General features: G+C 34.7%; 1 protein-coding gene across 1 annotated transcript in view; it reads right to left on the reverse strand.

Annotated features, from left to right (window-relative positions):
• MAST4 (microtubule associated serine/threonine kinase family member 4) overlaps positions 1-16,556 on the reverse strand; it is an 85,570-nt gene that overhangs the window by 28,963 nt on the left and 40,051 nt on the right. Inside the window, exons 3-9 of the mRNA XM_015812202.1 lie at positions 15,194-15,263; positions 13,135-13,213; positions 10,849-11,006; positions 8,381-8,456; positions 7,701-7,910; positions 4,212-4,313; positions 3,330-3,462 (exon numbers count right to left, since the gene is read on the reverse strand). Of these exons, the coding sequence (XP_015667688.1) occupies positions 3,330-3,462; positions 4,212-4,313; positions 7,701-7,910; positions 8,381-8,456; positions 10,849-11,006; positions 13,135-13,213; positions 15,194-15,263 (828 nt within the window). The remainder of the gene's footprint in view (positions 1-3,329; positions 3,463-4,211; positions 4,314-7,700; positions 7,911-8,380; positions 8,457-10,848; positions 11,007-13,134; positions 13,214-15,193; positions 15,264-16,556) is intronic.

The raw sequence follows: 16,556 nt of genomic DNA on the forward strand, positions 1-16,556 counted from the left end.
GCCCTCAAGACATGGCTTTTTCAGCAAGCGGACCTGGCCTAGGGAGGATTTTATACTGGGTTCATTTTAAGGAATTCGAAATAACACAACTTTAAAATTTGGTTTAATTCGGTTTTACAGGGAGGGGTTGTATATATGCCTTTGTTTTAAATATGTTGTGAACCGCCCTGAGTCCCGTTGGGAGAAGGGCGGGATATAAATTAAATTAAATAAAAAATTAAATAAAAAAAAACCTGGAGCTCCATTTGCGGCTGCAGAAGCCTTTTCCTAAAGGCCTCTGCCAGCGAAACGGAAGCTGGGGATGACGCGTGCGAGCGTTGGCAATCAGCTGCAGAAGAAATGGTCTGGCAGCAGCCACATGGGCTCCTACTGGACAGTGCTATCAGTGCCACCACCTTGAGGTGAGGCAGGTATTGGGGTATGGGAGGCCTGGCTGTGGGGACCCTGAGGTAAACAGGTGCAGGACGTGTGGGGCAGCTCCACCCCTCCCCCACCTGCCTTGTGTCACCTCACAACCAATTGGAATGGGCGGGTGTCCAGCTGCACAGGCTCTTAACTAGGGCTTATTTTGGGGGTAGGGCTTATATTAGGCACACGCATAAAAATCAAGCTAGGGCTTCTTTTCCGAATAGGTCTTATTTTCGGGAAAACAAAGTAATTCCCTTTGTGTTGGTGCACTTACATTTATTCAGGTAATGCAATAATTCACATGACTAGAAGAAGACTAGAAAAAGACAATTTATATGAAGATCTCCATGTAAATTATACCGGTGTTCCAAACTTTGTTATTGCATTATAGATTTAAGTCATAGAAATAAATACAAAAGCAGAAACTTAAAAAATAAATAAGTTTATTTTGTGGGTGTATAGAGGTATTCCTCAATGTGTGTTCATCAGCCAGTCAAAAGTTACAATGGCACTGAAAAAAGATGATGTTCAGCCAGCACTGCATCCCCATGATTAAGGAATTGTGGTAATAGGTTCTTGGAAAAAAGATCACACAATAGTTGCAGTGTCCCACCACCACATGACTGTCATTTGTGATTTTCCCTGCCAGCTTTCCACAAGCAAAGTCAATTGGGAAGTCGGCAGAGAATGTCACAAGTTACTCAGGTAAGTCAGTCACACTCTTCACTGCCTGGCAGCAGCAAATCCTGGTCCTACTTTGCAAAAAACTCGCATACCCTCCCCCACCAGAGCATCAGCCACCCCTGGCCCGGTGTGTGCCTGCCATATCTTTGTTCTCTGCTGGCCTGTATGTGAGTTGCCTAGGTCTCACTTAATGACCTGTGATCAAACAGCTTATGGTTTGTTTTTCATTTTCTAAAAACCAAGCCATTGTAATGTAGTTTGACAGTTTTGTCAGTCCCATATTTATATTCATAAATGGAAAATCAAAGTGGTTCAGTTATGTATCCTACTTTTGATAAAAAAAAATAACCATTATCTGAGAAGTACACATTATTTGTAAACAGTAGGTAGTAATAGAATAAAACCAAGTCAGCTTTTGAAGCTGGAAGCTAAAGAAACATTTCGCAACGCCTGAAGACATTTTTTAAACTCATCTAAATACCATTAAACATCTGCTTTTTTATTTTATTGACTTAAACCATTTCTAAAGAGTCATAATTCAAAAAGGTAAAGATTTAATCTAAAAGCCTCAGAGAAAAAATTTCAACCTGGGGAGCATTTCTGAAACACATTGACCACACTCCAATAAATGATAAATCTGCTATTTATTACTTTTTATACAAAATAGTTTTATCTAGCATTATCTCCAAAAACTGCATGCATCATTTATCTGAAAAGAAACCATACCCAACAGACAAAAAAAATAAAAGATCCAATTTTAAGTCCAATTACTGGAAAATTTCATTGGAAACAAAGAAATGTATTATAAACTGAAAAGAAAATCAATGTCCTTCTTTAAAATGTGCTTTCATAACATAAATCAGCAGCTGTAGTTTTGACTACTATAAAATTCCCATAATACTGTACAATAAATAAAGCAGTAAAATTTATATTGATCCTAGAGAAAAGTTGAATACTCCCTTCTTACTATTTTAATTGTTGTATCAATTATTATACATACATATAGCCAGTTTATAATAATGAAGGAACATAATTCAGTGAAACCTAATTTCATTTTGCTCTGAGAAATTGTATTTACCTATAGATATATTTGTTTGGCTCATTCTAAAGCATGTAAGAATAATTGAGCAATGATACCTTCTTGAATATGGAAGCTGAAATAATCAATATACTAATTTGGGACTTATTCAAATGTTTATTCTAAAACATGTAGACTACCATATTTAATTTAGATAAGTTATTAGAATGTGATGCTACAATGTGGGATAAATAGGCTGCATCACATTCAGACTAACACACACATTTTCTTTTAAGAATGCACAAATAAAGACATTTTTGAATTTGTAAAAACAATCAAAATGAATTGCACCTTCTTTAATTTCAAAATAACATGAAGCTGTGATTGATTTTAAACATTTAGGGTGGAAGAAGAGAGAAAATAAAGATATTGTGGTTCAAGCATGATAGTTGAACCTGGATAATGCAATTTGTTTTGCCCTAGCATAATTTATAAACCGATAAACCCACTATTGCTTGTTCAATAAACTATTATTAATACTAATTAACCTAACATACAAATAAAACTATATTGTTAGGGATATCCATTTCCATAATGGCAAATAATAAGTCAAAATGTAAACATTCAATTTGACAATATTCATGATTCTGAGTTAACAGATTATGTGCAGAGTCAAGTACATTTGTGCCACATTCAATTTTATTATGAAACTAGTTTATTTTTATGAGACAGATGTTTTTGTTTGTTTTTCAATTTGTACTTCCACTTCCTTAATTGTCCAATAAATTCTTTCAGGTTTTTATGTGAAGATAATTAAAAATTGCCCCAATTATTTCTATTAATGTTTTGATGTGTTGTATTATAATATTGGATTTACATCATGCTTCAGTATCATGGCCTACAATCTGACCAGATTTTCATTAATTCCAGCTTTGACAATATTGTTAAACATCTTACCCCAATATGCCTTCTTTGCAAAAGCTGATAGTAAGCTATAACTCATCAATTATTTTCTAAGATGAACGAAGAGTGAGCTTAATCTTTTAGCTTGTTTTGTCTATGAAAGGTCTTTCATTATTTTATAGGAGTTTAGTACTAAAATCACATGATGTATTAGATACATATATTGAAATATACAAGATTAATAAAAATGGTGATACCAAAAATGGGTAAAATACAATAAATCAATTGTGATTATTGCATTATTAAATTATCATACCTTCCAAAGGATCCTTATTCAAACCCAGTTGACTTATGATATATCTCGGGATGTCAGTTTTAATGCCTTGCCCCTCTTTTGCATGGCCTTCTGCAGCTTCCAAAAGATAGTAAAATTCTTCAGGGTCAAACTCCTAATGGAAAAGAAGAAAACATGAATTGGAGATTTCACCCTTATACATTAACTTCTTCCTGCAGGAAAAAAAACCATTTCTGTTTTATGGTTGCTATTATTTTTTATTAATTCTTTATAAAAACAACTTTATGTACAGCAATTCCATGTTACAAACATGATCACTGCTATATAGACATATGTTTTGCAGTGGAGAGTGAGGAGAAATTGGAATTACACTTAACGTCTTCTCACAAAAAAGTCCTCAATATATTTTAAAAGGAACTTCTAAAAATCGATAAAACTGAAAGGAAGACTAGAATAGCTTAAAGGAATACAGAGACTACTATGCTGCAGACAGCATGGAAAAGTAACTTAGTAAATGAATCTATCCTGTGCATACTGTATTTATGCAGCCTACAGTAACTGTGGGGTCGTTGGTGCTCTCCGAACGTGGTTGTTTTCTTGCAGATGCGCATGGATGATGTTACTTAGTTGGGTAATGAAATATTTATGGACCATAAAGGCCATTTACTCACACAGAATTACCTGCAAACTCTAAACCAGGGGTAGTCAACCTTGGCTCTTTTATGACTCGTGGACTTCAACTCCCAGAATTCCTGAGCCAGCTTAAGTGATTGTCCACTAGGACTCCGAGATCCCTCTCAGTTACTACTGTTGAGCAAGGTACCCCCTATACTATACCTGTACATTATTTATATGCCTTACTTTACTGACTATCAAAGTTATTTAAAGCAAACATAATCTTACCAAACATTCAAGTAAACGAGCAGGCCGTGCAATTACAATAAGTATTTTTCGGACAAGCTGTTTAATAAATGCTAGTTCTCCACTTTCTGATCGTTCTTGAGCCTATTAAAGAAGCATTAAAATAGTCATCATATTAAAAACGGTCACAAAGAAACATTATTAAATATAATGAATTAAATAAGCTATATATTATTTCAACATAATCATGTCAACAATCTTGAACATTCAAGAAACCCGATATATTTGTATGTGAATTATTACCATTTAGCATAAATTATTAACTGATATTTACCATTTATCATTTGTTTGATTTCTATAGTATAGGAAATTACTGCCTAGAGAGACAAACATCTAAGTTCAAATTAACAATGAAAGCTAGAAAAGAAATTATAGAAACAGACATAGTGTGAAAGGAGCCTACTGATTTGATCAATTAGGGCAGTTTTACCACAATATGTACCTCAGAAAGTCTGGATGTGGCCCTCAAAGCACATTTAAATTTAGAAAAGAAACAATAAATGAATGATCTAAGTCAGGGGTCCCCAACCCCCGGTCCGCGGACCAGTACCGGTCCACAGCGTGCCAGCAGCCAGGCCGCAAAAACAAGCAAAATCCCAGGCAACACACAAAGCTACAGTCCCTCCAGTCCGCGGAAAAAATCTCTCTCTACATAACTGGTCTCTGGTGCCCAAAAGGTTGGGGACCTCTGATCTAAGTAAGAGGTCCCCAACCTTTTGGGCACCAGGGATCGGTCCCATAGAGAGAGGTTTTTCCACGGTCCATATGGGGTGTAGGTTTGCATACTGCTTGCATCCCACAGATGCAGTTTCACTGGTTTGTGCAGACTGATTTCTGGCATGCCATGGACCAATACCGGTCCACAGATCACAGATTGGGGACCCCTGATCTAAGTGAGTAAAGGGGGGGGGGAATGCAATATTTTGCATCCAAAAACTGACTTGTAAGACTAGACTTCCAGAAGTCTAATAAATGCACACACCCCCTACCATATGTTTTTCCCTGGGTGAAATATTCTTACATGCCTTTGTTCATATCTCAAGAAGACACTTATTTGCTTCACTTAAAAGCAGTTGTAAGACAAAATTCAAAATATACTACCTACAATCCACAATGATGGATAATTATTTATATGTGGAGTTGAATTAAACAGATCACAAGTCACTCCTAGACATTTGGTTTTAAAATATTTGTACTGTTCATGAATAAAAAGTTTATAAATATTTATAATTAAGATAAAAATAACAGATTTTGAATAATTTAATTAGTTTTTAATTCAGGTTTTCCAAGCATTAATTAAAATAATAGGAGAAATGGGTAAATCGTTTTAACTGTCAAAATTTCAGAGATAATGGTCTACTAAATGCTACATACTTAATATATTGCTATTGGTATCAAAGGCTTAAATGAAACACTAGGTGAAACTATAATCAATGCTTTTGTGAAGTGAAAAAAATGCCAACAATAAAGCTCAGTTAACCTTGACCTGAGAACTACTGAAATGTCAGCTAAACACAACTGTTCAGATGCCTTGTGGCTTCCATAGGCCATTCATTGCAATCACAATGTGCCAAGCAGCAGGGGACACAGCCATCTACTGAATGTCACAGCTGCAGACTGACTGAAATGCATCACCAAAATACTAAACTGTATTCCCACAGTCTAGTTCCCAAAAACAGCAGGCTTTCCTGCAAGACTACATGGTTGAGAGACACAGTAAATCAGAGGAAATAGAGGATACATAAATGAAAGCCATAAAAGTGCCATTTGATTCTAAAGATTCTGTTTATAAACGTGCTTTGAAATCAATAGTAACCCTGTCCATAAATTAAGAATATCAAAATCATTTCACTGAATTAAAGCATTAGGTTAAAAACTGCAGCATTATTTAAATATCTCTTTCTCCTTACTGATTTACCACACGAAACCATCTTTTTTCAGAAATACTTGTTTACATTGTATTGGAATGGGTAACATAGACTCATTTGTCTATAAAATATAGAAACAATTATTCCTACTGGTCAAATACACTGACATGCAAAGTACTTCCAAAAGTATGAAATCTTCATGCATTTTACTCATAAATTTTAAACATCTAAAGAATATTAACTAGCAGAGTAATTGACAATGATTCCATTACAAAGAAAGGTCTTGAAAAACTGTAATGCAATCAATATCTACTGCCCCAAATGTCCATACTAAGGAATTAAGGAGAAAACTTACTGTTTTTGTAATACACTAAATGGATTAGAAATAGTAACTACTACATTCTGATATGTACCATATATATGTTCTATCAAAGAAATCTTTCTTCTTTAATTAAAGATCGGGGTTGTTTTTTTATGATAGTTTTAAATGTGTCTTATACTTTCAGAATCAGAATTCTATCAGAATTTTAGAAATCCCATAAAGTACATTGAAATTTAAGGTGTTTTTACCATTATTTCAAAATTGTTCTTAACCATTTCCTGCTTTCATCTAATTTGAAGGAAAATTAAATAGTTTGTATGTAATTTTGGAAAGTTAGCAATCATAACATAGTCTCTTTCTTGTATTTCTGTTACACTTTTAATAATAGAATTAATTCAGTTAAACAAAAGATACTTGATTTTTACATAGAAAAGTCGATTTAAGCTGAAGCACAGAATGAATATGTATATTATATAGGTTCAGCTCCTTTATAAACCAATTATTTCCAAACTTGAAGATCCCTACAGCAGCTGCTAAGGCAGTGGTTCTCAACCTGTGGGTCGGGACCCCTTTGGGGGGTCGAACAACCCTTTCACAGGGGTCCCCTAAGACCATCGGAAAACACATATTTCCGATGGTCTTAGGAACCGAGACACCGCTCCTCTATCTCCTTGCCCTCCTCTTGGCTCTCTCTCTCTCTCTCTCTCTCTCTCTCTCTCTCTCTCTCTCTCTCTCTCCCTCTCCCCGCCTGGGCGCTTCTCTAACCAGGCTGGGCGGAGCCGGTGGAACGGCCTCCCCCCCGGCCAGCTGGTTGGGGGGTTGGGGTCACCACAACATGAGGAAACTGTATTAAAGGGTCGCAGCATTAGGAAGATTGAGAACCACTGTGCTAAGGTCATTAAACTGAATATTTTAAAGAGCTGTATATATTTAAACATTATTTTATAAAACTGTAGAAGGCCGTAAATATTTTTTAAAAACTCTATTTTTAAATTGAGAACCTGTTTGGTGTAGTGGTTAAGGCATCGGTCTAGAAACCAGGAGACAGAGTTCTCGTCTGGCCTTAAACCATATAAGCCAGCTGGGTGACCTTGGGCCAGTCACTCTCTTTCAGCCCTAGGAAGAAGCAATGGAAAACCATTTCTGAAGAAAACTTGCTGAGAAAATAGCTATTCTCACACTATTCCAGATAGCCATCAGGAGTAAGCAGTGACTTGAAGGCACAAAATAAATAAATAAACAAAATGTGCTTAGCATTAATGAAACTTTAATTGATCATACTTCTTGTAGGAGCTTATCCAATTTATGCTGTAATTCAAAGAAATATCGTGAGGTAATAAGACCCTGATGAGATTTATCCAAGCAATCACGACCCAGTTCAATGATCTGATGGTGGGTGAAGCTGAGCACTCCATCTGCCAAGGGAAGGATGTTCTCGGGAGAATGGTTGGTGATAATATCCTGAAGCCTTTCTTCCATCTGAGCAGTAGCCTGTATAATATATGTTTTATAGACTTAATCAAGGTATTAATGAACTTAAGCTTCTAAATCAAAATTTGCACAAAAGCATATGCAAAAACTGATTCCAAGAAGTTTACTTTTAAATTATAAACAACATTTTGAACTTAATCAGATATTAGTAATAAAGCTAGAAAGGTATACAAAAAATTTAAAACCATATTTAAAATATAAAGCCACAAAGTAGGAACTGTACATATGTACACTATATATGGACTTACTGATTACAGAGACATTTTCCTGCTATGTTAATTAGGACATTTTTACAATTGAATACTAAAATAAATGTCAGAAGTTACTGCTTTAAGTTTTCTGGAATTTAAAAGAACAAAGCTATTTGGGATTATTTTAATCTGATGTATTAAGTACAACAGAAAACACTCTTTTTCCATACGGTTTTCTTGTGAAATTTAATACTAGATATAATTTATATTCTTTATTACCTTAGGAAACCTTTCTTTGTACACATGGTTCATCATAATAATTTCGTGATCGCAGCAGGCAGGAGGACGTCCAGGACTGAAAGCAAAGAAATTAACCTTTGAATCTCATTTTAAATTAACTTAAAATTTATAGTCCATCTTTTCCACTGACAGCCAGTCAGTTTATTAAAAATCACAATCTCCCCAAATAGTGAGACCAGGTTCTGTTTACTGTTCCAGTCATCCAACCATATTTTATTTTACTTGGTTTCTATTTGATTGCCAAGTTTTGCCTATATTCTATTAGTGCTTTGCGCCTATCTCACACATTCAAGTTAACTTACAGCATGATGTTTTTTTAATGTACTTTTCCCTACCTTTCTCCTGAAAATTTTGCAGTTAACATGTTTTAATTTTCTATTAATGGTGCCAAACCTGTTAACATGTTTTAATTTTCTATTAATGGTGCCAAACTGTCTACACATTAGATAAAACAGATATCTTCTAACAGTATTTCAATACAATGGAAAAAATTTAGACTATTATTAAGCCATTATTTCATGAACCATTCAATACACATATAATAATAATAATAATAATAATAATAATAATAATAATAATAATAATAATAATAATAAAGTTGGAAGGGACCTTGGAGATCATCAAGTCCAACCCCCTGCTCAGGTAGGAAACCCTACACCATTTCAGACAAACAATAACTGTGTTTGTAATATTTATATATTGATAAATATATTAAACAATTATTAATTTAGGAGTTAGTAGGACAGAGTATGAAGCCAGGTCTGATATGTTGTATCTTATCTTACAGATCATAGCTAATAAATATTGTACTAAACAAACAACGAGAAAGACTGCAGTAAAATTCTTAACAAGACTTCTGATTTATCTTATGCCATGTTCAGAGTAGCATTTTAAGAGAAAAACTTTTAATCAAGGTGAGTTATCTTTTCATATACAAGATGAAGTTTCTTGTGACCCTTTAAAATAGATGGACTTCAGCTCCCAGAATTCCTTAGCCAACAAGATCCACCCATCTTAAAGTTGCCAAGGTTGAGACTTACTGCCTTAAAGGCTAGTATTATTTCTGATCTTAAAATGCTACAATATTATTTATTGCCTTTGGGTTTATTTTATTTATTCAATTTCTATAGCCGCCCAACTCAACAAAGTGACTCTTATTTCAAGTATGATTAAAGTAACAGTCAAATAAGTGTTTCTAAGTGGCTTTTTTTGTAATTACTACCATTAAATATTTGATAAAATAATGTACTGTATTTATGTGAATTCAACAAATAGGAGATGGACAGTTCAGAAATGTGAAAAATAAATAAATAAAATAAAATAAACCATGAAATTGATTACTTTTTTGTGATTTCTACACAATTTTGGCATGGAGGCCAAGACTAAGAATTTTGTAGGTATACTGTATTTTTATCAGGAAAATTATTCTAGTTAAAGAAAATATTGGCATGTATACACAAACACGTACACACTCACAATCACAAAATTAATAGTAGGAGGTGGACTTTTATTTATTCCAAATTTAAAATGTTAATCAAAGTACTTAATGAGCAACTTATAAATCCATCAAAACAAAGTATCCATTGCAAAAATGAGACCATCAATGTTTACCTTTTCTCACTTAGATTAAAATTCCATTCCATCAAACAGAATGTATTATGGCAAGACCTGATTATGAAACATCAGCTTACCTGTGTCAATATAGACCTGTATTGTCAAACAATATTCCTTTTCCCCATTCATCCAAAATCTATATATTTCCATTAAATTCTGATTAAAGTAATAGATGATACCAGAGAAATCGGATCAGGGTTTACTGCATGTTTGCATTAGATTGACTTGGTTATACTGACACACAAATTACAGTCTCCTGTTCAATTATATTGTGCTCCTATTCAATAAAATCAAAGCAGTGAACCACGAACATGAGAAGAATAGCTTTTGCCTGCAAAACCTCTATTCCATACACTGTATTCCACTAATCATGAATATAGTGTTTTATTAAAATGTATAAAGTACTCGTATGTTTTACTAACAAAATATATTTACATATGTTTTTCTTTAAATTTGGACATTTCAAATAATTTACATTGTCATTCAATGTATTTTTCATGTATTTTTAAGATAAAAATATATTTAATCATTTTTTCTAATGTTCATTGAAAATCATGTTTCTAAAGAATATTAAACTAGAAATTCACCAGAATAAAAATTATGACCGTAACAGTAAAAATCTAGACTTCATACAGATACTGAGGAATTATACATTGGAAAATACATTTTGTAATCTATTATCCTTTTTAAACAACAATATAAAACATGACAGATTAAAATTTTTTAGCATCTCATAAGCATAATAATATTGTTTGTGTGTGTATATTTGGATCATTTTTCACAAGTTTCTATATCAAGATACGTGTCATACTTCTAAAAAAAAGTAAACCTACCTGAGGCTTCTGGATCGTGGCCTCATTTGAGTGGTCCTACATCTATTATCACTAGCAATACTTTCAGTAGCACAGAAATGTTTAGATAAAAAATGAAGTTCATCTGGCGTTGGCTGATATGGTAACTGGTGTAACTTCTCTTGGGAAGAACAGGATGACTACAATAAAAATGTAAATATTAATTTGTACCAATATTCAAAATAAAAATCTACTCTTCTTATCAACAATAATATTACAGTATACAAACAAGTTTCTTTTTACATGTAAATGTACAATATTGCATTTCTAATACAATTTGCTGTAACAGTGGTGGCGAACCTATGGTACGGGTGCCAGAGGCGGCACTCGAAGCCCTCTCTGTGGGCACATGTGCCGTTGCCCCAGCCTTGCCTCCCCTCGTGACCCCCTCCTCTCCAGCAGCCCCTCTGAAGGAGAGTCGCCCTCGAACGTGGCCCACATGGAGCAGCGCAGCCAAGGACATGGCAGCCAGGCAGCATAGACAAGACTCTGCCCTCACACCCCATCATGCAGTTGATGCTGCAGGGCGCGGGCAGAGGGTGTGGACACCATAGCGCTGCTGGGCTACCTGGGCGATCTGCGGCGGTCCCTGGAAGCGGTGAGTGGTCCTACGGGCAGGCAGGGTGGAGGATGGGGGGCGGAGCGGGGAGGTGGAGCAGGGGCGGGGCCAGTTTTTGGGCACTCGGTCTCTAAAAGGTTCGCCATCATGTGCTATAACAACAGTAACATGTGCTAAATCAAAGCACTTGGAATTCAAATTCACAAATTAGAACGTTTGCTTCCTGAAAAAGTACTCATATTTATAATTTTGTTTAAAAATAACATTAAAAAATCAACTGTGAAAAAAGCTGTTAATGAAAAACAGATTTTCTCTTAATTATATGTTTACTATCTCATACATATTCTAGTGAATTAAACTTTGTTCAGTTTCAAATTGATGAGTATTTAGTGGAGAACAATCTCTTCAATGCCACATAATGCAAAATCTCTCTGGAAATGTCTTACCAAAGCACTTCATTATAAGATTTTTCTAAAAGTTTTAAAATAGCAGAATTTGACAAAATAAATAACCTAACAATGAAATGTAATTAATCATAATTGCTTCTGTTTCTTTTGAATACCGTTCATCCTACAAATAAATATTAACAAATAGAAACCAAGCTTATTTTCCAATGAATATGGCACTTTATTAAAACATCAGTTTATTTCAGGGGAAGTAATTCAAATTTGTCAATGTAAAAATGATTATATAATGGTTAATGCAGCATTAAGTCTTGGGTAGATAATAATAAAAGATTAGAGAAAATGTCATTCAATTCTCACCACTTACCTTCTTTTTAGAGTAAATTATTCAAAGTACTTTACTTGGATGGACTAATCTATCAGCTGTATATTTAGGTCACTTAAATCTCTGTCTCATTTACCAACGTGTTCAAAAATTCTATTTAAGGTGATTGAAATTCTCACTATCATAGCCAGATTGTGACTATATAAGAATAAATACTCCTTCCTATATCATCATATATATTTATTTATTACAAGTTTTCAAGATTCATATTGTTCAGTTATAAACCTTTTTGGATAGATTTGTTGAGGATAGCCACTAACCTACACTGTCAACATAGAAACCACAGACTTCTTCAGCACTTCCTTTCTAATGGATCGAAAGAAAAGAAGCAGTTATAGGTGACTAAGTTACTCAGTACTGAAGCCATAATAAGTATTTAATTTAAATCAGACAAATTACATTTTATTTAATAATGTTTGCTAGAATTCTTATAAAAGAAAATAAAGAATAAAGATACTGTCTAGTTTTGCGGCGGTCACAGAAATAAGTGGTAAAAATGTGCAAAATATTTTAAGTTCAAATTGTTTGGAAAGCAAAATGCCTTGCTTTGACCTTGAAAATAGCTGCTATTTTGATCTTATTCAAAATATTGGGTAAACATGGTTGGACAGTGGAATGTGCTGCACATTTCTGATATTCTAATATAGAAATTTACATGCCCGGTTACTGGATGTTCTAGCATCATCAGTCAGTTTCTACCTATCTAGTAGAAAATATGACACAATCAGTCTCCACACTTACAACCAAACTTCTCAACAGGTTATTAAGTCTAAACTTCACAATATATATTCATATATATAGACTGACAGTGATACAGACTTTATTCTTTACTTGTCAATACTACCCAAAACTTCACCATTTTCTAAAAGAGCTGAATCTGAAAATATGTTACAAAAAGAAGCCAATATGAAATCACTTACTGAAACTGTTGAACTGGGAGTATTTGTACCATATCCAGAAGAAGGGAGAGATGCCAGTGACCAACGCCGTCCATCAGTCCTAAAATGTATTTGAGTTTAGTCACAAAATACAACTGAAATTTTACTATGCCAAATATTCAAATGGAGTTTATGGAATAATATGACAAAAGGGAAAATACAGCAATATAGCAGGCCTTATTCAATGCATTTCTTTAAAGCATGTGCAAATGTTTGGAAACAAATGGAAGATTTCATCATTCTGATTAGCCAATTCAAAATGCTGACTAGAAGAGAATAGAGAAAACAGTGGATAACCATCACAATCTACATACTAAATATAAAACATGTAGATTGACAGCTAAAGTGAATCCAGAATGATATTTGTTTTACTTGCAAAATGAAACAGATACAATATTGATTGTATGGAACATTTTTTAATCTTTAATACATGTAATGAAATTTGAGACATAGAACTACCAACCTAGTTTCATTCCCAGTCACAGTCTAAATATTTATCTAACACATACGTAGCTGTTGCCTATGCTTTAAATTTCACTACCACCAAGGAATACTGTTCTCAGACAAACATCAACAATACATAAATCAGGGAACTCAACCAAGCTATAGATTGTACAGCAAGTTACATGCATAATATGAATGATATCCATCATATAAGAAATCTCTACTCAACATTACTCAGAATTGTTTCAGCATGCAGAAACACAGTTATATTTAGTTCCACATGTGAATGTAACACTTTATCTATCACAGAGATAGGTGCCTAATCATATCAGACTGAACATTCCAAACACACATACATGAAAAAGAAACACAGAAACACACCACACAAGCACTCCTTGTTTTCTCTCTATGAGGCAAAGGAAGCAGGCAGAAAACAGAATAGCTGCAGATTGTATCTGGACTTGCTGTGATGACCTATTCAGCCTTGCACAGACATGTCTGCAACAGTGAGCACAGCTTGTACAGATAAGAGATAGTTACCTTTCATTTCGATGCCCATGACTGCAAATGTAATTGTACCAAATATATTTAGACAGAAACACAGAAGACAACTTTTTTAAGCACAAGCAAGCTACACAGAAACTTCAAATAACTTAAACAAGTGGGATTAATTTCTACAGTTAAATTCTCTAACAAAGAAAATCTGATTACCAATGTTAATAATTTTTGATATACAAAGATATACCTAAGTGAATCACTTAAATTTCTAATTCCCTCCAGCTTCTCAGTAATTTTCTATTTAACACCTTATGCAAGACTCTGCTGTACTTCTTCAATATTTATTCAAGTATCCTGTGAGTGAAGTTTTTGATAATGATAATGAAGGTGATTACACAATGAAGATGTTGGGACAAATTGAATCAATTGATTGAATCAATTGAGTTCTGGCATCAGATAAGCATCAATTGCTCCCAAATTATGTTCATTTTTAAATATTTCAATAGAAAACACTATTAGAAAGAGAAAGGAAGTTATTCAACTACATATAGAGAAAGAATATTAAGCATTTTAGCATCAAATCTCACACTGCTTTTTATTTTTGTATATATTCCAATCAACATTATTCTACATGCATACCAGTCTTCCACTTATAGAATGGGTGAGATTAGACAACATCTTATAACCATAATTTGTGATAGATCTTGCAAATGATTACATATCTCATTGACAAAGGAGAATATTTGCAGCTTAGGATGAAATGAAGGGTCCTTGCTGCTTTCTGAGTTTGATTGTTTCCAAGCAAACATTTCATTACTGAAGACATGCTAGAAGAGATGCCTTCAATTTATATTCTAATGGTTTGCTCTGTTAGTGTTTGTAGTTCTTTGGTTGGAACAAAAAAATGAAAACACTTCCCCACTAGCAATCAACATAGATTAACACCAAGATTGACATCAACCAAAACCCAAGAAGTAAACAATATCCAATCAAGGAACTGCCAAATAAGCTAATAATAAACAGCCAACCATCAGCATTATCATTACCAACAATATTTTTCTGCTATTAATTCTAATGTTAGAAGCATATATTTTCCTACCTTCGTGCAAAAGAGAAGTGGGCTGAGGCACTAGGAGAAAAATTTCTAGGGCTGTCTTGAGGACTGCTGCCTGTTATGAACAAGATAAATATAAAATATCTTAACAAAAGGTTCCATAAACCATGAAGTTCAATAAAAAATTGTAATAAATTCCAATTATTTTTTCTCATTTAGATGCTCCTTCTTTCCATGTTATATATACTTACATGAAACTGAGCTGTGGTCTAATTAAGGTATCTGGCATGATATCTTATGTTCTGACTCAAGGAATGTGATTAGTAATAATTGGGTATAAAATCTCCCACTTTTCATCCAGACATACATAATATTTTCTCTCTTTGGACTAATAATAAATAAATGCAAATGAAAAAGTAGGTAAGATAGTGATGAATAACACCCTTTTTTTTTTCTTATCAAGGGCCTTATTTTTCAGGGAGCCAAATGGTTGGTGGACTAAAAAAAACAAATCAATAGAGCCAAACTTAAAATGGATGGATGCCCTCATTCTTTTCCTCTCCCTTTTTTCTCCAGCAGAAAATATAGTTTCATCAAATCCACAAACATTTATGAACCTAAGGTAAAAATCTTGTTTTATATACATTTAATAACATTAGTTCTCCAGATTACAATGCCTCTACATATTAATTATTTATACATTTTATAATATCTTCCTATGAGGAAAAAGTCTTGAACCAAAGTATATATTTAAACCAAAACAGAATATTAAAATACAACCAATTACAGCAGTGTATGCATGTATACACTCGCGCAGGTGTGGCCCAATTCAATCCCAAGGGCCTGCCTCGATGACGGGGTGTGGAGCCCCGAGAGGTGGTATACAGCCAAAAGAGACCAAAAGAAGTTGAAACTAAGGGTCTTTTTAAAGGGGTGTTTTAGTAAACTTTTAAGGGGTACGGGGTTTTTAGGGGGTTCGGGGTTGGCCCGAGGGGACTTGGGGGAGCCCTCTCTGAGGCCAAGGCCAGTCCAGTCTGGGGGGCGCGGAATGGTGAGGGAGGAGACTGGGGGGTTAATAGAGGGTGGTGTGATTAGTACGGTCAGTGGGAGGGACAGATATGGCGGGAGCAGAGGACCATATCGGGTTTTGGGAGCACGCACACGCTGCTTACAAGCTTGTGGGTGCTCCGATCCTCAAGGCTCTACTCAGCTTCCAGGGACTTCAGACCCTCGGGCCCGGGACCAGCGGCTGATGTTATGCAATGCCAGGTCCGTGGTAAATAAGGCCCCCCTCATTCAAGAGCTTATTCAAGAGGGGGGAGCGGACCTGGCAGGTATCACCGAGACCTGGCTGGGCATGGAAGGGGGAGTTCCCCTTGTTGATCTATGCCCGCCGGGTTTCCAGGCA

Source organism: Protobothrops mucrosquamatus, unplaced genomic scaffold (genome assembly GCF_001527695.2).
Source record: "Protobothrops mucrosquamatus isolate PMUCROS unplaced genomic scaffold, P.Mucros_1.0 scaffold75, whole genome shotgun sequence".
Lineage (NCBI taxonomy): Eukaryota > Metazoa > Chordata > Lepidosauria > Squamata > Viperidae > Protobothrops > Protobothrops mucrosquamatus.